The following is a 26,244-nucleotide window of genomic DNA, read 5'->3' as shown; positions in this document are numbered from 1 at the left end:
CACAACCTCTTTAATGATGGCACCCAACACAAAAATAGGTGTGATAAAGGGGTATTCCCATCTTTAAGATCCTATTCCAATATGTAGCATGTGTAATAGTATTATTCTAAAATACCTCCAATTAGAAATGTAGTATAGTTCTTCTGATTCCCTATGTTGCTTACCCCATGTGCAGGGCATTGCAGTAGCTTAGGTATCCATGGTTACAACCCCTCAAAGTGACATTTAGTTGCTAGTGGTCGTAACCATGGATACCTAAGCTACTGCAATGCCCTGCACATGGGGTAAATGACATAGCAAATCAGAAGAACTATACATTTCCAATTGGAGGTATTTGCTAATAATAATAATATTATTACTACACCTACTACATATTGGAATAGGCTCTTGGAAATTGGAATACCCCTTTAAAATGGTCTCTTACTCCATGGACTTTTAGGTGGCTACTTAGTAAGCCTATGTCTGACCAATTAAAATGGTATTTCAATGTCAAAGATCCCATCTTAAATATGTCCCTTATGAAGAGATATTATTCTAAGGTGTAATTACAGAATTTTATATGTCCAGGGTTTCCAAGAAATTCCCCCTGTAGTCTCCCACCGTTCTCGTCTTTGTTTTTGTGATGTCTGCGCTGGCTCAGACCACTGTCGCGGTGCTATAGCATTGTTCACACTGGCGCAGACGCACCGGTGTGATCTCCTGAGTCTGGGGCCTGTGTATAGTAGTTCGCTATGTTATCAGGTGCACACATTGCTCAAATATGCGCAGTATTCTCCAGGCCCGACCACCTCTCTCCCAATAAGAAATGGGCGGCTGGCAGCCATTAGTAAAGAGTTTCCGTTCGGAGCAGAAATATGTTCTACACTCACTACTGGTTGGATCTCCACCAGGGCAATCAGTACCTTTCATGTTAATAGTATAGGTAGAAATCTGTGGGCTCCAAGGATAAATAAGTAGCCAACGACTTGGGAGATGAAAGACAGACGTCCTGAAACATTTGCATAGTTTTCTCGCAAATTTATAGCGAAAACAGATACTACTATGTTAGACTTGTCGGTTGATAACTATTCCTCCTGACACTTTGTATGCTGGGCTCGGGTGGGTGTACGTGCGTTCTCAATGGGGTGATGGGAATAATAAGCTGCTCGCCGGAACGTCTGACAGTGATGGCTTATTTCATGTGAGAACAAAGAATTGGGCATGTTAAAATCGATCAGTCTGATCCCTCTTTAATTTGATATTAATCTTGGGAGAAGAATACGGACAACTCCATATACGTTAGATGCTTGTCCATGCTTACCAATATCAGGTTCGGCTGAAATTAAAGGGGTTCTCAAAGTCTAATTTTTTTTTTTTTACTAGGAGCCAAAAACTAACTTTTTAGTTAGTAACTACCTGTCTGTTCTATCCGGCACCTGCTTAGAGTGGTCACTGACTGCTCCTGCCGGCGATTTAGCTGCTTCACATCAACAGAGCAGCTCTTCTTCTTCTGGGCCGCTCTGTCAACAGGGAGTGACTGCCGACATCATGCTGACTTGAGAGTAGGCTTCCCGCAGTTACGCAACGGGAAGTCGGCTGTCAATCAGCAAGACACTGGCAGTTACGCCCCGTCAACAGAGCAAAGCGGAAGAGAAGACACTGCTCTGTTGATGTGACGTCATCTGAAGCAGCAGGACCACCCAGTGGGAACGGTCCGTGATCGATGTGCGCCGGCAAAGATCTGCGCTGTGCAGAACAAGCAGGTAGTTGGGCACACAGTAATAAATTAACAGGCAGGTAGGTGCTAAGAACTACTGTAATATAGTCTTGGATAACCCCTTTAAGCCTGCATCTTATCAAACAGGAGAATACAGAGAAGATAGCAGACCCAAGATTAAAGAAAAAAAAAACCCTTCCATCAAAGTTAGGAGCAATGAGAGCTTGTTTGCCCCCTTTTTTGTTAGCTCATAGGAGAAAGGGGCAGTTCCTTTCAGGTTTCCCTATATTTCTTTGCAGATAAAGGGGTTGTCCAGTGTCCTATCTACAGGATAGGAGATAAACATAGATCAGTAGGGGTCTGAGTGCTTGGACCAGCACCTTACGCCACTCAGACTGGAGTGGCAGTGTTCATGGTGAACCGCCGCTCCATTCTTTCCTGCTGCCCTATAAAGAATTAATGTGGTTGGGCATGTGCCGTGCTGCTCCATTATAATAGAGATAAAAATTACCAGTTCTGCTGATCAGTGTTGGTCCCAGCAGTGAAACTCCCACCGATCTATCAGTTAACACCTATCCAATGGACTGGACAACCCCTTTAGGAATATTTGAAGGGCTACAATTGACACTTTATCTGCAAAGCAATATTGGGAAACCTGAAAGTCACTGATAAGTTGTATTCCCTGGACAACCTCTCTCATGACCACCTGGACGGTTGGGTATCCATCAATAGGGTGCCATCCAAACAGTCCAGAACAGTTAATGGGATCATGTCATTGGTAATTTGTTAGGATCCTATAAACCCAGACGTCTTCCTCTCTTAAAACCAAAGTCAAAAATTTTCAATGAATGAATCATAGAAATAGTCTACGATACAAAAAATAGACTCTTACCTGAAGTTCAAAGTTTGCTTGATCCAAAAACTTTTTGTTCAGCATGTCTGCATACTGATTAATAGCCCGTAAGAAAACTCTGCGACGTGAAAAAAAGAATGACATGGTTACTGAAAAGAGCAAAGCGAAATACAAAAGGGCCTATATGCTGGCACTACCGTCATTCACCCTTTCGTATAAGTCGTCTTCATTAGATTTCTGCACCACTCGTGGCAGCGGAGCCGCTCATGCACTGTAATGATATCAGCACTGTATATAACAGCTTGTCTCCGGCCACGGTAATAGTAGCTGAAGAATATAATCAATAGCGATAATTATTTCAGTCCAAGGAATGAAATAATGGGATAGATTACTGCTATCATGAAGGTAGGAGCCAATTAGCCGGCTTAATTACCAAAAAATCGCAGATATAAGACTGCAAGTCATTACATTTTCTATTATTTCTATTATGCGAGGCTTCTGAATAAAGGTGGCATGGTATTAAATACATCTCATCTCAAGAGCACAACCTTAGAGTGATGTTAATACCTAAAGCCTCGGGATTTATCCCTTTGGCCCATCAGGGAGTAGCCCAGACATAATTTAAGGGAAGGTAAGGTCATTCATAGATATTGGCTAGCTGTTTGGCAAATTCTCATTTAGTCAACCCTGGACTCGGCTCAGTCTTGTATGTATTCATTTTACTAAGGAAAGGGATGAAAACAAAAACATACACCTTTTCAGAAACAAAAAATTGCCACGTTGAAACTCAACTTTTATGACTCACTCACACGGGTAACGTACAAACCAGGAGACAAACACCTGAACCCAACAGGTCCCTGTTGAGACAAGGAAAGTCCCTAATCTGACCCTGATTTGTCCCTGTCTAACTGCGAAGGTCGGCATCCTAAGTATACAACATGGCACCCCCACTCAACGTCAACTTACGCTGAATGTACTTAACTGCACCCTCTCCATAAACTATGTGCAGCACTAAAACAATAATAACTATAAAGTGAAATACACAAAAATCTGATCAGGTCTATGAACGTGTTCACACAGACACACAGGAAAGATGGAAGAAAATAAGACCACATAGAAAAGGGAATAAATCGAAAACATCCCAGACCCCAAACATAAAAGAAAGTTAAGGGTACTGGGGAGGAAGACACAAACAAACCGTAGGAAAAGCAAGAGAGATTAACCATATAAAATAATCCCTAGCTGAGGAGCTGGATCTCCAAACACCATCTGTCTTGAAATATAACCAGTAACAATGCAGGTGCAAGGTGAGTATAAATAGCCCCTCCCAAGAAGTGATAGGACAGAACCAAATTGGGAAGTAAGAGACACCTGAATAGAAGCAAACCAAAGAAAAGAAAGAAGAGACAAAAGAGCAATCAGCAGTTGGACAGAGACCAAACTGGCTGTGGCTCAGCAGAAAGGGAACCCGACTACACAGCAAAAGTTCACTGGACCGAGTACCGAAACCACGGCATGACATAAACATATCCTACATCAAGCTTTCGAAGAACTGCCGTGAAGGCCGCATATGCCTACATCAATCATCAAGAATTGCTGGGAAAAGTCTGTGCTGCATGGCCAAAACAATTATGTGGACACCTAACCATTACTCCCGTATAATAGACATCTGTTGAAAAAAAATGTGTATCAGGCACTAGTTTTGGATCAGAAGGTCTGGGTCAAATGATTGCAAATGTGTTGAATGGGGTTGAGATAGAGGCTTTATGAAGCCATTCCAGTTCCTCCACACGAAACTCGTCCTAAAGTGTCTTGACGGACCTTGCTTTGTGCACAATAGCGCTGGAACAAAAGACTGTTTTCTCCAAACTGCTCTCACAAAGTTGGAAGCAACTGGGCAAAATGTCTTTCTATGTAGGAGCATGAATATTACTCTTCACTGCAAATAAGGAGGGGTAAACCCAAAGACCCCCCATACCATTGACTCTTTTCCACCAAACCTTTCAGTAGTCTCTACGCATTTCCGTAGGAATCTATATTTGGGCATCTGCCAAACCCAGACAGATCGTGAATTATAACTAACTGCTCCAAAAAACATATTTCCACAAGGAGCCCAGCGATGACATGCTTTACACCCTTTCTTACAGCATTTTTGCTCTTCCTCATTGCTTTCTATAGAGAAAAAATGCTGCAAAAAACGCTGAAAGAATTTACATGATGTAGTTTAAAAAAAAAAAAAAAAAGAAAAACAGCAGTTTTCCAAATCATTCAGGAAAAAAAATGAAATCTCATCTTTTTTTCTGGTAATGCAAAAACAGCTTTTAATTTGCATTAAAAAAACGCTGCAAAACCGGAATGTGTGAACATAGTCCAACTGTTTCACATTAATAGGGCAGACCGAGCAGATCAGGAATGTCCAGAGCTGCCTGGTGGCATTCTCGATAGCACCATATCTAAAGTCCCTGAGCTCTTCTGTATGATCCATACCACCACCAATGTATCTACAGTATTACATGGCTGTGTACTTTTAATTATATAATGTATATTTTAAAATAATGCAACATTTCTTTATGCAAAGAATATGCTGATCTATAATAGCCCTTTAAATCTGCCGGGAGATTATGACCGTCCTTGGATCTTTTTTCTTTTGTTCGACTCTTCCAGATGACAGGCTCATCGCACATAATACAGCGAAATGTGAAATTGTAGTTACTATTCAGATTGCTAAGTATTGATCCGTATTTTAACAAGCTTCATTATTTTAGTAAAGTCTAATTAGCGCCATTAATCAGGAGGCTCCAGCAGTATCTGGGAATATTGGCCTGTCACATCAGGTTGTGCCTGGGACCATAATAGGACTGCAATGATGCCGTCTGCCGCCGTACTAACAAGATCTTACGTTACTGAGGATTGCAGTGATGGAATCGCATCCGTGCTGCCCCGCAGGTCTGCTCCGGACACCTCTCCTAATCCCAGGAGCACTGATGGACACAGCAGACTAACGATCACTGACGGATGCTTAAGTGCTTGGAAAGAAACGTATTGAAACCCTTCAAAGCTGCTCAGGCCCGAGGGCACTTGTGTATCTGTACAGTGACAAACGTCCAAGGACAGTCAATAAATCGTACCGGGAAATGTCCGTCCTGACAAGCATCATTCGCCCACCCCCAGCCAGTCCTATTACTGTACGAGGGATAATACACTTGTGAAATGGTCGTGTCCAGGCGTCGGCTCATGGGGGGCACGTACAGTCCAATGTATACAGTATTACAGAACTTTACTACGGCCGTATACAGTCATCGGGTCATGGGGGGCTCGTACAGTCCAATGTATACAGTATAATAGAACTTTATTACGGCCGTGTCCAGGCATCGGCACATGGGGGCTCGTACAGTGCAATGTACAGTGGTGGCCAAAAGTATTGGCACCCCTGCAATTCTGTCAGATAATACTCGGTTTCTTCCTGAAAATGATTGCAATCACAAATTCTTTGGTACTATTATCTCCATTTAATTTGCTTGCAAGGAAAAAACACAAAAGAGAATGAAGCAAAAATCAAATCATTGATCATTTCACACAAAACTCCAAAAATGGGCCAGACAAAAGTATTGGCACCCTCAGCCTAATACTTGGTTGCACAACCTTTAGCCAAAATAACTGCGAACAACCGCTTCCGGTAACCATCAATGAGTTTCTTACAATGCTCTGCTGGAATTGTAGACCATTCTTCTTTGGCAAACTGCTCCAGGTCCCTGATATTTGAAGGGTGCCTTCTCCAAACTGCCATTTTGAGATCTCTCCACACTGCCATTTTGAGATCTCTCCACAGGTGTTCTATGGGATTCAGGTCTGGACTCATTGCTGGCCACCTTAGAAGTCTCCAGTGCTTTCTCCCAAACCATTTTATAGTGCTTTTGGAAGTGTGTTTTGGGTCATTGTCCTGCTGGAAGACCCATGACCTCTGCCATGTTTGACTGTAGGGACCGTGTTCTTTTCTTTGAATGTCTCTTTTTTTTTCCTATACACTCTATGTTGATGCTTTTTGCCAAAAAGCTCTACTTTTGTCTCATCTGACCAGAGAATATTCTTCCAAAACGTTTTAGGCTTTCTCAGTTAAGTTTTGTCAAACTCCAGCCTGGCTTTTTTATGTCTCGGGGTAAGAAGTGGGGTCTTCCTGGGTATTCTACCATACAGTCCCTTTTCATTCAGATGCCAACGGATAGTACGGGTTGACACTGTTGTACCCTCGGACTGCAGGGCAGCTTGAACTTGTTTGGATGTTAGTCGAGGTTCTTTATCCACCATCCGCACAATCTTGCGTTGAAATCTCTCGTCAATTTTTCCTTTCCGTCCACATCTAGGGAGGTTAGCCACAGTGCCATGGGCTTTAAACTTCTTGATGACACTGCGCACGGAAGACACAGGAACATTCAGGTCTTTGGAGATGGACTTGTAGCCTTGAGATTGCTCATGTTTCCTCACAATTTGGTTTCTCAAGTCCTCAGACAGTTCTTTGGTCTTCTTTCTTTTCTCCATGCTCAATGTGGTACACACAAGGACACAGGACAGAGGTTTAATCCATGTTAACAGGCTGCAAGTGTGATTTAGTTATTGCCAACACCTGTTAGGTGCCACAGGTAAGTTACAGGTGCTGTTAATTACACGAATTAGAGAAGCATCACATGATTTTTCAAACAGTGCCAATACTTTTGTCCACCCCCTTTTTTAGGTTTGGTGTGGAATTATATCCAATTTGGCTTTAGGACAATTCTTTTTGTGTTTTTTCATTGAAGATAAATTAAATGAAGATAATAATACCAAAGAATTTGTGATTGCAATCATTTTCAGGAAGAAATGGAGTATTATCTGACAGAATTGCAGGGGTGCCAATACTTTTGGCCACCACTGTATACAGTATAATAGAACTTTATTACGGCCGTGTCCAGGCGTCAGCTCATGGGGGGCTCGTACAGTTGTAGTGTTCTACGTTGGAAAATAATAGAACTGTACTATAACCATCTCCACTAGTCGGATCATGCTGGGGGTTGTAGTGTTCTGTGTATAGAGGATAATACATTGGCATGTAAAAGTTTGGGCACACCTGGTCAAAATTACTGTTATTGTGAACAGTTAAGCAAGTTGAAGATGAAATGATCTGTTAAAGGCCTAAAGCTAAAGATGAGAGATTTCCTTTATATTTTAGGCAAAAAATATAAATATTTTCATCTTTTACATTTTAAAAATGACAAAAAGGAAAATGGGCCGATGCAAAAGTTTGTGCACCCTGCATGGTTAGTACCTAGTAGCGCCCCCTTTTGCTTGTAAACGCTTTTTGTAGCCAGACAACAGTCTTTCAATTCTTGTTTGAGGGATTTTCATCCATTCTTCCTTGGAAAATTCTTGCAGTTCTGTGAGATTCCTGGGTCATCTTGCATGCACTGCTATTTTGAGGTCTAGCCACAGATTTTCAATGATGTTCAGATCAGGGGACTGTGAGGGCCATTGTAAAACCTTCAGCTTGCATCTTTTGAGGTCGTCTATTGTGGATTTTGTCATGTGTTTAGGATCATCATCCATTTGTAGAAGCCGTCCTCTTTTCAATCTCAACTTTTTCTTACAGATGGTGTTATGTTTGCATCAAGAATTTGTTGAAATTTCATTGAATCCATTCTTCCCTCTACCCGTGAAATGTTCCCCGTGTCATTGGCTGCAACACAACCCCAAAGAATGATTGATCCACCCCCATGCTTAATGGTTGGCGAGATGTTCTTTTCCTGAAATTCTGTGCCCTTTTTTCTCCACACATAACTTTGATCATTGAGGCCAAAGAGATCTATTTTAACCTAATCGGTCCACAGGACTTGTTTCAATGTTCTTTTGTATACTTCTGACGCTGAATTTTATGATGAGGACGCAGGAGAGGCTTTCTTCTGATGACTCTTCCATGAAGGTCATATTTGTGCAGGTGTCTCTGAACAGTAGAACAATGAACTACAACTCCAGAGTCTGCTAAATCTTTTTGAAGGTTTTTTGCAGTCAAGTAGGGGTTCTGATTTGCCTCTCTAGCAATCCTATGAGCAGCTCACTGAAATTTTGCTTGGTCTTCCAGACCTTATCTTGACCTCCATGGTTAACTGCCATTTCTTAATTACATTTCAAACTGAGGAAAGGGCTATCTTCTTCTAGCCTTCTCCCTCTATGTGGGCCTTCACCATTTTCATTTTCAAAGTGTTAGATAGCTGCTTAGAAGAACCCATGGCCACTGTTTTTTGGCACAAGGTTAGAGGAGGCTGGGTTTTATAAAGCTGACAAATTTGCATCACCCGGCCTTTCCTAACGATGATAGTGAACATGCCATAACCCTAACAGGCTAAGGTCTGAAACATTGGACAAATTTATCTGAGCAAACAAATCTCCAAGGGTGCCCAAACTTTTGCATTGGCCCATTTTCTTTTATGTACAAGTGCTTCTCACTAAATTGGAAAATCATCAAAAAGTTAATTTATTTCAGTTCTTCAATACAGAAAGTGAAACTCATATTACATAGAGTCATTACAAACAGAGTGATCTATTTCAAGTGTTTATTTCTGTTAATGTTGATGATTATGGCTTACAGCCAATGAAAACACAAAAGTCATTATCTCAGTAAATTAGAATACTCCATAACACCAGCTTGAAAAATGTTTTTAAAATCCGAAATGTTGTCCTACTGAAATGTATGTTCAGTAAATGCCCTCAATACTTGGTCGGGCTCCTTTTGCATCAATTACTGCATCAATGCAGCAATGTGGCATGGAGGCGATCAGCCTGTGGCCCTGCTGAGGTGTTATGGAAGCCCAGGGTTGCTTTGGATTGTTGGGCCTGGTGTCTCTCATCTTCCTCTTGACAATACCCCACAGATTCTCTATAATAGATTCTCTATGGGGTTAAGGTCAGGCGAGTTTGCTGCCAATTAAGCACAGTGATACTGTTGTGTGTAAACCAGGTATTGGTACTTTTGGCAGTGTGGACAGGAGCCAAGTCCTGCTGGAGAATGAAATTTCCAGCTCCAAAAAGCTTGTCGGCAGAGGGAAGCATGAAGTGCTCTAAAAATTCCTGGTAGATGGCTGTGCTGACTTTGGTCTTGATAAAACACAGTGGACCTACCCCAGCAGATGACATGGCTCCCCAAACCATCACTGATTGTGGAGACTTCACACTAGACCTCCAGCAGCTTGGATTGTGGCCTCTCCACTCTTCCTCCAGACTCTGGGACCTTGATCTCCAAATGAAACGCAAAATTTACTTTCATCTGAAAACAACACCTTGGACCACTGAGAACAGTCCAGGTCTTTTTCTCCTTGGCCCAATTAAGACGCTTCTGGCGTTGTCTATTGGTCATGAGTGGCTTGACAAGAGGAATGTGACACTTGTAGTCCCTGTCCGGGATACGTCTGTGTGTGGTGGCTCTTGAAGCAATGACTACAGCAGCAGTCCACTCCTTGTGAATCTCCCCCAAATTTTTGAATGGTCTTTTCTTAACAATCCCCTCAAGGCTGCGGTTATCCCGGTTGCTTGTGCACCTTTTTCTAAAAACACTTTTTACTTCCACGCAACTAACCATTAATATGCTTGGATACAGCACTCTGTGAACAGCCAGCTTCTTTAGCAATGACCTTTTGTGGCTTACGCTCCTTGTGGAGTGTGTCAATGACTACCTTCTGAACATCTGTCAAGTCAGCAGTCTTCCCCATGATTGTGGAGCCTACTGAAACAGACTAAGGGACCTTTTTAAACACGTACAAAGCCTTTGCAGGTGTTTTTTTGTTAATTATTCTAATTTACTGAGATAATGACTTTTGTGTTTTCATTGGCAGTAAGCCATAATCATCAACATGTAATGACGCTAAATAATATATGAGTTTCACTTTTCGTATTGAAGAACTGAAATAAATTAACTTTTTGATGATATTCTAATTTAGTGAGAAGCACGTGTAATTTTAAAATGTAAAAAAATTACAATATATATTTTTTTGCCTAAAATACAAAAGGAAATTTGTCATCTTTAGCTTTAGGCCTTTTAGAGATCATTTAACAGCTTAACTGTTCACGATAACATTAATTTTTACCAGGTGTGCCTAAACTTTTACATGGCAATATATAGTTTATATACACTGCGGAGTAGGGAAGGGATGTCAGCTCACCACATTGAAGATTGTCAGCAGGTATAAAGCCTCGCAGAGCCGTCCTAGCCTTGGACATGACACCATGATTAAGACATCTCGCTGAAACGCGTTGGTTTTTGTATCTTTGGATATTCCTTGTGAACCGGTGAATACAGATTTTAATATTTCTACAATAAAGATGGATTTTTAACTGTTTGTCATCGCTAGAGAATCCTTTTTTCTTTTTGCAATATATACAGTTGTTTCAATTGCTTTGGCTGAAGTTTTTCTTTATTTCCGTCTACTAGCGAAACGCTGGGCCTCTATTGCGCAAGGGAGAGAAGAAGTTGCAGCTAGAGACGAGGCAGCGACTGATCTTCAGTGTGAACAATTAGGCATGTTGATATTCAAAATGTGAATTTTCTATAGCGCCATTCACATTAGACTTTTGCCCAATTCTGCTGAAATTGTTGCATATGGTTGACTTAATTTCTTAATTCCAGCTGTAGACTTAACAGGATATTCCCATCTCCATGATCCTATCCCAATATGTAGTAGGTGTAATAATATTATTATTAGCAAATACCTCCAATTAGAAATGTAGTATAGTTCTTCTGATTCGCTATGTTGCTTACCCCATGTGCAGGGCATTGCAGTAGCTTGGGTATCCATGGATACAACCACTAACAACTAACTGTCACTTTATGAGTGGTCGTAATTATGCATACCTAAGCTACTGTAATGCCATGCACATGAAGTGACAAAGCTAATCAGAAGAACTATACTATATTTCTAATTTTAGGTATTTGAAATTATTAATATTACTACACCTACTACATATTGAAATAGGAACTTGGACATTTAAGTTTTGGGTTTTATTTTTAAGAATGTGATAATGGGAACTTTAAAAAAAAAAAAAAAAAAATGTTTTAAAAAATACACATTTAACACGTTTTGGAGATGGGAATGCCTCTCTAAATGTCCAAACATTTTGTGTCTGCAGCCATCAGATATTGCAGGAAAATGACTGCCACCAGCCTGGGATGGCTTAGGTGCCCCCTTCCTGAGTACAGGTGAGTAATTAGGCTGGGGGTGATCACAGCACCTAGAATATAAATGCACAGCATGGTGTTTAATGCCGACAGTTTAATAATCTGTTACTGATGTATTCAGATTTGTTCCTTAATGTGCACCTTTGATTTGCCTCATATTTCAGTCATTTACACATCTGTGGTGTGGACGATCGTAAGGATCAAAAACCATCATGACGGGAAATGTTAAATATGGGTTTAAGTTACTGAGCTATTAATACTCCGCAATCTTCCCACACTCGCTACTTAAAGCAAATCATTCCTCAAACACATAATCATAATCAGTGGGAGTCCTGACGCTCGGATGTACGGAGGACGAGCCAGGGAATCCGGAGATTGAGATAAGTGCCAGATTAAAGGTCTTTTATTGTTGATCTGTCCCCAGACAGGATCATTCTCTTGTCCGTCACTGAGAACCAACAATATGGAGGAGCCCGGACACCACCAGGACGGACACGGCAGATCTGCGCTGTATCTCCCAACTTCACAGTCTCTCCCAAACTTATCTTTACGGTTACTTTTTTTTTCTTTTTTTAAGTCCTAAAAATGCATTTCTCATGTGCTTGTTTAGAGCTGATGGGGCAGGATCTGAAACAAGTCTGTGTAACAGAGAGGCAGACTGCTGTACAGCAAAGTGGTTACCACCTGTAACCTATAAGATTTATTGTGGATTTTGATGACATATGATGGATTTGATAGCGTCCTGGACAAGATTTTCGCATATTCCATCCAAAATTATCCTTAAAAAGGAGAGATCTGAGAAGGGTCTACATGAACCACGCTTCATTATGGGTTATTGTGGGGTTATTTTCTCCCAAAAGTCAAAAACAAATTGTTCTGTCCAATATGAAGTGAAGCGCTAACGTATTAGCAAGTCGCTGGGTGAAATATGGGGGAAACCAGAAAGAGAGAGGGCATACTTTAAAAAGATGGTCCATGATTTTTTTTTTCTCCAGAAGTAGAATTTTGCCCTGACCATGGGTTGTGTCTGCTATTATAACTCAGCCTCATTAAAGAGAGTGGAGCAGAGATGCAATACCTCACACAACCCATGGCCAGGGATGCAACTGTTTTTGATATAAAGCAGCCATGATTTTGTAATCCAGGACAATCCCTTTAATTTCTTTAGTTTGTAAAGTGTTTGCAGAAAGTATTGCATATTAAATGGACTACAAAAGAGATTATTTTTTTCCTATCCTTTATGTTAACGGTGTGATCCAGCTTAAACAAGTTATCACCCATCATCACTGTTGCACTGGTGTGGACCCCCTGCAATTATCAGAATGGGGGCATGCACCCTGGCACTCCATTCAAGTGACTTTACAGTTCTTGACTACCTTCATCTCCATCCTAGACATACCTAGGGCGGCAGGGTGCATGCGAGTCTTACTGCTTCATTCAGCTGCTTCTGGCTACAGCCTATCGGCCAGGGGAGAATTGGGGACGAGTTATGATCAGTTGGGGGTACCTAAATGTTACGTTCAATGGCTTTTTAGAATGTTAACATTAGTTGTGCATTCTTAGGATATGCTATCAATGTGTGATTGGTGGAGGTACTATTGACCCCATGCGTGTGGTGAATATTCATGGCCTTTAATAGCGGGCACGCTGACCGCCAAGCGCAGCAAGAGCCACTCTGCAGCCAAAGCGTGCACGCTATTAGGGAGAATGAATGGTCACTGCTCCCCACGAACACAGTCCTGGCATGGGGAGCAGTGACTATTCCGGTACAGAGATGAACACAGCGCTGGAGGAGAGGAGAGGTGAGTATGATTGTTTATTTTTTTCTGTGCAGTGTGACGGGGATCAGGGGGTGCCAAACATACACAGATGAGGGGGGCCATACATACAGGGATGAGGCATGAGGGGGGCCATACATACAGGGATAAGGCATGAGGGGGGCCATACATACCGGGATGAGGCATGAGGGGGGCCATACATACCGGGATGAGGCATGAGGGGGGCCATATATACCGGGATGAGGCATGAGGGGGACCATACATACCGGGATGAGGGATGAAGGGGGCCATACATACCGGGATGAAGGGGGCCATACATAATAGGATGAAGGGTGCCATACATACCAGGAAGAGGGATGAGGGGGCCATGCATATCAGGATGGGGATGTGGGCCACGTATAACAGGGAGGAGGGGGCCATATATACCAGGATGGGGGATATTAACAGAATTGGGGGACATTAAACCGTGTCAGCAGCAGACCCCTCCCCCTTAACAGGGCATCATGACCACATGTTTTGCTTAAATTTTTTTCTTCTATTTTCCTCCTCTAAAACTTAGGTGTGTCTTATGGTCCGGTGCGTATTATAGTCCGAAAAATACAATACACTGTGTTCCAAATTATTATGCAAATAATATTTTCTCAGATTTTCCCAAGTTACCTATATGAATTGCAGTCATTGCAATTTTCCAGTCAAATAACTATTAGAGTACAATTGAAAGGTTTTTGTACAAACTGCCTATGATAACAGTATATTTTTAAAAAAATAAAAACTCAAACTGCACTCAAAATGCATGTTCCAAATTATTATGCACAGCAGAGTTTTCAACCTTTTCATTTTAATAAAGAACAAAAAAATGGTCATTTTTGAAATTATAAGCATTAGCAGGTTATTACAAACTGAAATCAAACAGTTTTCAACTCAAAACTTTATTCTAGGTGATGTTACATTTGCACATAGGACCCCTTGTTCGAAAGGAGCTCCTGAACTCTCTCGTCCATTGAATTTGTCAGGTTTTGGATGGTTTCTGCTATAATTGTTTTGCATGAGGACAGAATACCCTCCCAGAGCTGTTGCTTAGATGTGAACTGCCTCCCGCCATCATAGACACTCCTTTTAATGATGCTCCAAAGGTTCTCAATGGGGTTGAGGTCAGGGGAGCATTGGTGCCACACCATAAGTTTGTCGTCCCCTTTTATGCCCATAGCAGCCAGAGATGCAGATGTGTTATGTGCAGCATGAGACGGCGCATTTCATGTAGGTGATTTGGGAAAATCTGAGAAAATATTATTTGCATAATAATTTGGAACACAGTATATATAAAAAAAATAGCTTGTGACACCATTTTGCAAGAGCCGTAACGTTTTCAATTTTCGGGATATGGAGCTGTGCAAGGGCTGTATTTTTGCCCCCCGAGCAATTGCTTTTATTCATATTATTATGATTTAGATATGATGCATTGATCGCTATTTATTACATTATATTGTAGCGTTGGCAAAAAAAAAAAAAATATTGCAATTCAGTTTTTTTGATTTTTTTTTCTCTTTACACTGTTTACCGATCAGATTTAGATATATATAGACCCCTGGCTGTCATTGCGTTTTCATGGCAAAATATCGGTTCCCTGTGATCACATCATGGGCGAGTCAATGGGCACATAAAGCCGGCGAATATTAAATGCCGCTGTCAGAGATTAACAGCATTATTTGAAAAGTTAATAGCCACAGGCGGAGCTGTTAAGAGGCAGATGATGGGCAATTAAATCAACTATCATCTGCCGGCAAAGATGAATGCTCAGAGTCATGGAGAAGGTATATGACGTAACTTTAGCTATCTCGTTAAGGGGTTAAGTGTTACACATGTTCTATTGTTTGTCCAGGAGCGGTGGTCGGTCTCTAAGGCAATGAGCTGTAAACAAAACAAAAGTTAATATCTCAAGAACGGCTGAAAATTTTAAGAAGAGGTAAATTGTAAAATTGCTTGTACTTACAAGATCTATCAGACAGACAATACCTGGAACGGACATATTGGTCCCTTATACAGTCTGTGAATTTAGACTAATTTATTACAGTAAAAATAACGCCGTGGTCCAACGACTTAAGAGAAGCAATCAGGACAGAACACCGGAGTAAAGTGCACACCGCGTAGAGCTCCTGTCACAGCGTTATTCTGATGTGGTGTGTGAGAGTCACCGGCGCTTATTACTGTCCTGTGATTAGAAAGTCTGAAGAAAATCTTGTTTTTCTCAGATTACAAAAATCAGACAAAACTGCGACGCAATTTCAGACCGTGGGAGATAATAAAATCTTCAGTCATGCAGTTCAGAAAACACCGCGCGCGACGAAGCCTCGGCTAATTTCAGAAGGTTTAAGAGTGCCATGATTGATAACGAATTCTAAATGAGGTTACAAAAGGCATTACTATAATGTCACACCAATTAAGTTAGATGGAAAGATAATGAAGGCTTTTATTTCAGCCGATCAATCCTATCGAGATTACACGCGACGACTTTCCATTGCTTTGATAAGCGAATATTTGATATCAAAATAATGGACGTTCAACGGAGGAGAAAGGCTGCGCATTAACGCGGTCAGTGAAGGTCAAAAACACAGATATTTATGGAAAAACAATAAGATAAAGTCATACCGAACCCTCAAAAGTAAAGGTGGTCTTCAGATGTTCTCCTAACAAGTAGAGATGAGCGGTGTTCGACTAGAACTGTTCGCCAATCTCAAATTCGAGCTGTTTTGGGCGGTGTTCGAGTAGTTCGACGAACGCGAACGATTTGCAAAAAATTCAGCTGTTCGAGGTTATGTTCGATAACTGTTCGTGCACCAAAATCATAACTTTTTTCACATCATGCAGGGATTGTCTGCCACTCACTGTAATGCCACAGCCATGATGGTTGGGACATTACAGTGGTTGCCCAAATCGATGGGAACAGTGCTCACAGTGAAACATGAAAAGCCGTCAATTCAGCAACGGCATACACCGGCACCCGACAATTTAGAACAGAAAGAATAGAGCATCACACATAGATTAGATAGATAGAAACATGTCAGCCACATATATATGAAGTACAGTGATAGTGTTGATTACTGTACTTGTCATTTAGTGTTAAAATAAAGGATTTATTAAAAAAAAACTGGCGTGGGGTTCCCTGTAATTTTAGTCTCTAGTGGAGGTTAAGCAGACGGCTGGGGCAGATGTTTGAAGCCTGGGAAGGGGGTAATACCCACGGAGCTTCCCAGGCTACTAATATCAGCCCCCAGCTGAATACCTAGCCTTTACTAGCTATTAAAATGGGGGACCTGCAAAAAAAAAAAATGAGGTGGGGTCCCCCCTATTTTAATAGCTAGCAAAGGCTAGGCAGACAGCTGGGGGCTGATATTAATAGCCCAGGAAGGGTGCCATGAATATTGGCCCCCTCCCAGGCTAGAAACACCAGCCGTCAGCCGCCCCAGAAATGGACCATCCATAGGATGCGCCAATTCTGGCACTTAGCCTCGCTCTTCCCATTGCCCTGTAGCGGTGGCAGTGGGGTAATAGGGCTGGGGTTGAAGTCAGCTTATAATGCCAGCTGACATCAAGCCCAGGTTAGTAATGGAGAGGCGTCTATAAGACACCCCCATTACTAACCCCATAGTCAAAGTTAAAAAAAAAACACAAACACCCAGAATAAAGTCCTTTAATTGAAATAAACACACAATTCTTTATTGTTCTAAATTAAACCATACTTACCATCATGCCCATTCCAGCTGAAGCCAATGTCTTCTGCAATAAAAGCAAAATAATAAACCAACATCATCCTTACCTTTCCATGGTTCCCAGGACGGCTCCAGCTCTGCTATATTCACATGACAGGCTGGATCGCAGCCGAAAGCTGCCATCCAGCCTGTCATCCCGCAGACACTGAGAAGCGCAGGCATGCTTGCGCTCCTTAGTGTCTGGCTGTGATGGCATCCAGATGAGCAGAGTTCATGTCCAATGAACTCAGCTCACCTCATGCACGTCACTGACAGCGTGGTGTTTCTAGCCTGGGAGGGGGCCAATATTCATGGCACCCTTCCTGGGCTATTAATATCAGCCCCCAGCTGTCTGCCTAGCCTTTGCTAGCTATTAAAATAGGGGGGACCCCACCTCATTTTTTTTGGGGGTCCCCCATTTTAATAGCTAGTAAAGGCTAGGTATTCAGCTGGGGGCTGATATTAGTAGCCTGGGAAGCTCCGTTGGTATTACCCCCTTCCCAGGCTTCAAACCACTGCCCCAGCCGTCTGCTCAACCTTCGCTAGAGACTAAAATTATGGGGAACCCCACGCCAATTTTTTTTTTTAATAAATCCTTTATTTTAACACTAAATGACAAGTACAGTAACCAACACTGTCACTGTACTCATTATGTATGTGACTGACATGTTACTATCTATCTAATCTATGTGTGATGCTCTATTCTTTCTGTTCTAAATTGTCGGGTACCGATGCTGAATTGCCGGCCGGCTTTTTTAAAGAGAGTGTCTTCTGAGCAGTTTGTCAGCTTTTGGACACCTTTGAAGGTGTTTTCTATGTGTTTCTATGTGTTTTTGTTTGCCTGCCAATGGTTTTAACGGTGTTCGACAGTGTTCTAAGGTGTTCGAAAAACAGTTCCACGAACATCCCGGTGTTCGACGAACCGAACCCGAACACTACGGGGGTGGCTCAACACTACTAACAAGTAGCCCATTTACCAGTTTCTTATTTGCATTAGTTTATTACATTTCCTACAGGGTTGTCAGTCACCCTTCACATATTTCGCTGGTTTATTCCAACAAATTGTGCTTTATTCAGCATCCCCAGGTCCGATGCCGAGTTTCCGCTGCAGCTCATGATGTCTGCAGCACTAATGTCACAGGACAGCGCCACAGCCAACAACTAAGCTCAGTGGCTCTGCCTGAGTTGATGGTACGAGCTGCTGAGCTCACTGATTGGCTGCAGTGCTGTCGACGTGATATCAGCCCCGCATTCAATAAGCAGCAACGGAGACCCAGCACCGAACCCAAGGAGGGTGAGTAAGACACAGTTTGTTTTTCTTCAAACACACTGTAGCCATTGATTTTCCAAAACCGAAAACCTCTTTAACCATTGGGGCCTCCACATATAAGAGCAGGAATCCCAGGTCCACGGTCGCTCTTTATTAGTTGGAAGAAAAAAAGGAAGTTGCAGCCTCGCTGGTCAATAAACGTATGTTCATACACAGGGTTTTTTTAAGGCGATTTCGGAGCAGATTCCAAAATTCAGATGAAAATGGTTTTCAAACACTCTGAATTAGCTTCCTTATTCATTTCAATGTGAAAACATGCCTATAGAGCACACAGTGCAGGAAAAGGAAGCAACAGGTCAATTCTTGGGGCATTTCTGCATTAAAAATAATAATAAAAAAAAAAGCTTTACATTTTACTACTGAATCGATTTAAGCAGAAAAACAAACCTCCTATATATCTAAGCTGTGTAAAAAAAAAAAAAAAACATCAAAAAGCTCTAAAAAAATTTTTTTTTTTTTAATGGGGTTTTTGGGTGTGAACTTGTCCAGTGGACAAAATTTGTGCGTACATACCCCTATAGTCTACGGGGAGTTGTGGAATCAGTGAAGAATGCATAGTGACCAGAATGGATGAAACTCAGAGATATAGGATGCGCTGGCAAAATAAAGATACTTTGGCTAATGATGAAGTAAAGGTTTTTCTTTTATTTCAAAGCCGAATCGAAAACTTTCTTAAGGGTAAAAACAGTTTTTCCGTTAATCTTGGCGCCTATTTTAAGCTTTTTAAGACTCGCTGTCTTACTGTGTGATGTAAAATTTGTTTTTAAAAAAAAAAGGTACAATTGGTCTGGCGCTGGTCTGGTGTCGAAACGTGTCGCGAAATAAAAAAATGTTACTTCATCATTGGCCAAAGGATCTTTGTTTTTATCAGCGCAGCCCACATCTCTGTGCTTTGTCAAATATCCTGGAGGATTTTATCCACAGCAGCAGCTGACACTACGTTTTTTCAGGAGTTGTGCCTTAGGTGAGCGCGACCTCTTGCTTATATGGCGTTCTCCATTAGGGCATCACCCTATGATCCTGTGCGCTCCGTTCCCTATACAGTTTTCCTTCTCAAGAACACACAGTGGGCATCAAAGTGTTTTTCCAATGTCCTAAAGTAATGGCTTATTTCAAGGATATTTCCAAAGGACGGTCCCAAACCGATGCTGAAAAACTCGATGTTGCACTGGTATAACGCGCCATCCCCCCTTCCAGTTTTCCCTGCACAGTGGCACGGCCCGCCTACTTAGCTGTGCAGGGAACTGCAGTTTGCAGTATATAATTTTCAATGGCGTGCCTCGTATTAGGGTGCACCTACGAATGCCTGCATTCGGCCCAGTTCTAAATGACATAATCTGGTAATTTTCATAAAAATGAATAATTGCGGCGTCCATATTGAGGCAGCTATGTTACAAGATGAATGACTATGAATAAGCAGGCCTTCCAGCGGCGCCTGTATGCCTTCCGCTACCGAGAGGTCACTAGCTCACGGGAAAGTGAATTACTATGCTGAATATTGGGTCAACCTTAAAATGAGCCGACTCCATTGTATAGAAGTGACAAGTCCATTTTATATCATCTGTGACCAATGAGACATAGTGTAATGCCAGGCAATCCCACGGGAATAGCTGAATTAGTGATTCCCATAAACTACTTTTATTATTCTTTGTATTACAAGACACAATATCCTGTAAACAACTGTGATCCGCACAATGCGCACCATTTCCACGATCCCGCTCATATTTTATTTACATATTCTGCCCTTTTCTCGCTCAGGAGATGTGCTGAAAATAGACATCAATGCTACCATAACCTCCAGACATTTAGGAGTTTTATGTCATAAGCACATTCATCAAACCACTACATTAAACATCTTGCAATTTTTCTAGTCGACCTACTGGCTTCAAGTGGCTCGGTGCTGCATATAGTCCTGATGTTACAGCACACAGCCGGATACAATCGAAAGTAAGGGGAATCTGGAGGCCAGGAGGAGGAATCAGCCAGAGAAAAATCCAAGAAACCTTCAATGATCAAGCGGGAAATAAAAAAATTTAATTGTAGAACGGAATTGTATCAATCTCCTATTTTATCTGTCATGGGGCAACCCATTTTGGATGAATTAATCACCTATCTGTATGAAATTAACATCAAACAGATACTGGGTTTGAGCAAAAAGGATTGAAGGACCTTGGTCCACCATCCACCAGACCTGGGCCCTCCGAACCTCCTACTCCCTGAGACATCCCCAGAACCTTTTCGGATTTGTAGGCCCGGAGTGATATCATGGGGTCTACAAATAAGCACCAGGAGACGTAGGCAGGTAGGAAGGTGTCAAGGGGCAACTCATCTTGGATGCATTAATCACCTATCTGTATGAAATTAACATCAAACAGATACTGGGTTTGAGCAAAAAGGATTGAAGGACCTTGGTCCACCATCCACCAGACCTGGGCCCTCCGAACCTCCTACTCCCTGAGACATCCCCAGAACCTTTTCGGATTTGTAGGCCCGGAGTGATATCATGGGGTCTACAAATAAGCACCAGGAGACGTAGGCAGGTAGGAAGGTGTCAAGGGGCAACTCATCTTGGATGCATTAATCACCTATCTGTATGAAATTAACATCAAACAGATACTGGGTTTGAGCAAAAAGAATTGAAGGACCTTGGTCCACCCATCCACCAGACCTGGGCCCTCCGAACCTATTACTCCCTGAGACATCCCCAGAACCTTTTCGGATTTGTAGGCCCGGAGTGATATCATGGGGTCTACAAATAAGCACCAGGAGACGTAGGCAGGTAGGAGGCGGTTTTCATGCCTTTGGTCAGATGGCCATGCTACGACAAGACCACTGGGCCAGGGACCGGCAGATCATTTTGCTCAACTCTAATAAGTGCCCAGTTACGGCTATGGCTTTGTAAGGCAAAGAGTAGGTTCACACGACCAACTTCTCCACATCTGAGAAAAACGGTCCAATTATTCAGAGTTTGACCAGAGTGGCATAAATTTTTCACGGACATTGAGATAAGAAAAAAATAGTTTCTCCACCTTCTCCGTTCTGTAAGTATGTAAAAATAAGACCACACTTGGATGTTATCAGAGTGCGGTCCGATTTGTTTCAATAGACTTGCATTCCTGAGTGTTGGATCGAAATCGGACATGTCTCCGATTTTTTTCTGAGGACCACTTGGTCTGAGAAAAGAAAATGGGACCTGTGCACAGCTCCATAGACTATCACTAGTTCGAGTGCTATCTCTGGAAACCATGGATGGCACTCGTACGAGAAAAATTGGTTGTGTGAACAAGTCCAAAGTGCGATATCTGCAGCATTTCCCAATGGGAAAATCACACAAATTAGTGCAAATATTTGCTTCTACAAAAACTCCACAGCAAACGTATCCCTCGTCGAAGTACTCCAAAGGCCATCTGACAAGGGCCGGCTTCAACCAAATAATGAGGATTGATCGATATTTAAGGGAATGAGCAGATAAAAACTATAAAAAAGGACAAAAATGATGATTTTGTCCCCATAAAGTTTGCATAATATGCCCACCACTTGTTTACAAGGGCCAATGATGACTTTTGATGATGAAGAATCAAATCAGCCGATAAATGATTGTTTTGTTTGCTTGCCGCCATGTATTCATTGGCCAATGATCAGGAATAAACGTTCTGAAGAAAGACTCTAATGGTCAACCTAAATGGGCCGTTAGGGTTGAATTGGCAGCAATGCTAGACCCGACTGACTGGTATATAAAACAAATGAATGAGTCTCACGTACAGATGTACACGACAATGTGGAATATAAAGCTGCTGACGCCACGGCAATCTACATACCGGGGAGGGTTAGAGAGTGTGACTGATCCAGCAAATACAGAAACACGAGCTGGAGAGCCACACACTTACGTTTTCAGAAGAATAAAAGATAATTGGTCTCATCAGAAAATTAGTTTGCAAAAGGCAAAAAAAAAATAAAATAAAGTGGGGAGGGAAGGAGGGCAATTCCTGTCTGTGGAGGCGGCTGCTAATTGATCCACAGTATGAAGGTCTGCACCTGAAATAAGCTTGTTTATTAGATGCCGGTCTCTAAAGAACAAACTATGTTAATTAAAGCCCGAAGGATTTCATTAGACAAATTCATCTTTTTTTATTTATTCTTCTTTTTTTTTTTATAGAAGAGGCCCATTTTCAGATTAAGACCTCCTAATAAGCTGATAATTTGATTTACTGGAAACTAGTTTGGATGTTATTAACCTAGATACAGTAGGTGATGTTACGATGAATTTAAATATTATAATATAATAATATATAATATATATTTATATTATTTTATGTGTGTGCGTATTTATTTCATATGCTTTCACAGTTATCTGCTAGAATTCAGATGTTGGAATTAAAGGGTTATTGGCAAAAAATCAAGTCATTCCCTGTTCATAGGATGGGGGATAACTTTATGACCACCGTAACTCAAAATGCTGGGACCCCTATTGATCACAAGAATGGGGCTTTGCAACCCCGGAAACAGAGCTCTGGGGTCCCGTTCTGAATGTGGAGTGAATGCTCCTTAAAAAAAAAAAAAAAAAAATTCGCTAATATTTTGACTGTATGGACACATAGCGATCTTGATGGTCTGCAGCCCCATCCTCAATGGAGTAGAAGGGCGCAAGTTTGGCCTCCGCTCCACTCATTATCTATGGAACTGCTGAGTACAGTGGTTGGCTATTGACGGCAGTCATACAGGCAATGAATGGAGCAGAAACCAAGCCTGTGCCCTTCTGCTCCATCCAGAGCCTCAAGATGCCAGCAGTCAAGGCCTCAGCGATTTTTTTGGGATCAGCCCTTAAATAAGGAGCATGCACTTTCAATATATTTCATGACCAAAATATGCAACACGGCTGGGTTTACCATGCATAGTTTTCAGAAATCCAAAATTTGCAAGGACCATCTCAATTTTCTGTTAACAAAAAGGAGTTTATCCTAAACTCCAAGGAGTGGGTTGTCATGTTCACTTTGGAGGCGTTCCCAAACTAAAGGGTGTTCTGTTCTGACATGGGATTTTGGGTGGGCATTAAAAGTGTTGTCCACTATGATGAAACTGGCAAAGGATGCAGCGCTAAATAGGGAGGAGCGGCACCAGACCAGGAGGAGGATTGGCAAAGGATGCAGCGCTAAGTAGGGAGGAGCGGCACCAGACCAGGAGGAGAATTGGTAAAGAATGCAGCGCTAAGTAGGGAGGAGGGGCACCGTACCAGGAGGAGAATTGGTAAAGGATGCAGCGCTAAGTAGGGAGGAGGGGCACCATACCAGGAGGAGAATTGGTAAAGAATGCAGCATGCTAAGTAGGGAGGAGGGGCACCGTACCAGGAGGAGAATTGGTAAAGAATGCAGCATGCTAAGTAGGGAGGTGCGGCACCATACCAGGAGGAGAATTGGTAAAGGATGCAGCGCTAAGTAGGGAGGAGGGGCACCGTACCAGGAGGAGAATTGGTAAAGAATGCAGCGCTAAGTAGGGAGGAGCGGCACCGTACCAGGAGGAGAATTGGTAAAGAATGCAGCGCTAAGTAGGGAGGAGGGGCACCGTACCAGGAGGAGAATTGGTAAAGGATGCAGCGCTAAGTAGGGAGGAGGGGCACCGTACCAGGAGGAGAATTGGTAAAGAATGCAGCATGCTAAGTAGGGAGGAGGGGCACCGTACCAGGAGGAGAATTGGTAAAGAATGCAGCATGCTAAGTAGGGAGGTGCGGCACCATACCAGGAGGAGAATTGGTAAAGGATGCAGCGCTAAGTAGGGAGGAGGGGCACCGTACCAGGAGGAGAATTGGTAAAGAATGCAGCGCTAAGTAGGGAGGAGCGGCACCGTACCAGGAGGAGAATTGGTAAAGAATGCAGCGCTAAGTAGGGAGGAGGGGCACCGTACCAGGAGGAGAATTGGCAAAGGATGCAGCGCTAAGTAGGGAGGAGGGGCACCGTACCAGGAGGAGAATTGGCAAAGGATGCAGCATGCTAAGTAGGGAGGAGCGGCATCGTACCAGGAGGAGAATTGGCAAAGGATGCAGCGCTAAGTAGGGAGGAGGGGCACCGTACCAGGAGGAGAATTGGTAAAGGATGCAGCATGCTAAGTAGGGAGGAGGGGCACCGTACCAGGAGGAGAATTGGTAAAGGATGCAGCATGCTAAGTAGGGAGGAGGGGCACCGTACCAGGAGGAGAATTGGTAAAGGATGCAGCGCTAAGTAGGGAGGAGGGGCACCGTACCAGGAGGAGAATTGGTAAAGGATGCAGCGCTAAGTAGGGAGGAGGGGCACCGTACCAGGAGGAGAATTGGTAAAGGATGCAGCGCTAAGTAGGGAGGAGGGGCACCGTACCAGGAGGAGAATTGGTAAAGGATGCAGCGCTAAGTAGGGAGGAGGGGCACCGTACCAGGAGGAGAATTGGTAAAGGATGCAGCGCTAAGTAGGGAGGAGGGGCACCGTACCAGGAGGAGAATTGGCAAAGGATGCAGCGCTAAGTAGGGAGGAGCGGCACCGACCCAGGAGGAGAGTATCATTTTTTTTTTTTTTTAAACACCTGTTGCTTGTATAGTTCCAGCATATTCTGCAACTTTGTGCAGAAATATTGTAGTTTTAACTCACAACGGTCAGTAGGAACCTGGACGTCATAACATAATTTCTTAATTTTAAAGGGAACCTGTCAGCAGGTTTCTACTATCCCATCTGAGAGCAGCATGTCTTCGGGCAGAGTCCCTGATTCCAGCTATGTATCACTTAATGGGCTGCTTACTGTAGTTTGGATAAAATCCCTGTTTTATCTGCTGATCTAGCAGTTCTCTGAATTCTGAGCTCTGTATAGCCCCGTCCACAGAACTGATTGGCAGCTTCCTGCCTATGCACAGTGTACACAGAAAGCTGCCAATCAGTGGAGGGGGTGTGGTTATAGAGCTCATGAATATTGAGGACTACCTGCAGGAGGTTTACAAGTCCTCTAGTGATAATTTTCTGATGATAAAGAATGATTTTATTAAAACTACATTAAGTAGTGACACATCTCTGGAATCAAGGGCTCTGCCCAGACATCACGCTAGTCTCAGATTAGATGGCAAAAATCTTGTGACAGATTAGCTTCAAACTATGAATTCACTTGAATGACTGCTGTGTAATACCACATATCACAAGTGGTGTTACTGTAGGGTAAATGAGAAGACGAAGCTATTACATCACGGTGACTCAGTGGTTAGCAATGTATAGTGGCTCAGTGGTTAGAACTGTATTTTGGCTCAGTGGTTAGCACTGTTGCTTTGCAACACTGGGGTGCTGGGTTCAAATCCCACTAAGGACGTTTGTATGTTCTCCCCGTGTTTGGGTGGGTTTCCTTCGGGTTCTCTGGTTTCCTCCCACACTCCAAAGGACGTACTGATAGGGAGTTAAGATTGTGAGCCCCAATGGGGACAGCGATGACGATGTCTGTAAAGCGCTGCGGAATACGATGGCACTATATAAGTGAGCATTAGTAAGTAATTACATAAAAAGTTAAGTCCTGATGGGATGATCCCTGTAAATATATTTCACTAGTGTGCAAGGCAAATGAACGTGTAAAGCAAAGGTAGAATTTTCCCCGGCAATTGTAGAGAAAATACAGCAAAATGTTAAATATATAAAACTGATAGGAT

General features: G+C 42.5%; 1 protein-coding gene across 1 annotated transcript in view; it reads right to left on the bottom strand.

The window, feature by feature from the left end:
• DOCK1 (dedicator of cytokinesis 1) overlaps positions 1 to 26,244 on the bottom strand; it is a 412,678-nt gene that overhangs the window by 118,531 nt on the left and 267,903 nt on the right. Inside the window, exon 30 of the mRNA XM_073685060.1 lies at positions 2,589 to 2,667. Coding sequence (XP_073541161.1) covers positions 2,589 to 2,667 — 79 coding nt within the window. The remainder of the gene's footprint in view (positions 1 to 2,588; positions 2,668 to 26,244) is intronic.

Source organism: Phyllobates terribilis, unplaced genomic scaffold (assembly GCF_046119375.1).
Source record: "Phyllobates terribilis strain yellow unplaced genomic scaffold, ASM4611937v1 Scaffold_5__5_contigs__length_657084704, whole genome shotgun sequence".
NCBI classification, from domain to species: domain Eukaryota; kingdom Metazoa; phylum Chordata; class Amphibia; order Anura; family Dendrobatidae; genus Phyllobates; species Phyllobates terribilis.
Note: the sequence above shows the minus strand (reverse complement) of the source record. Positions and strands in the feature narration are given on the sequence as shown.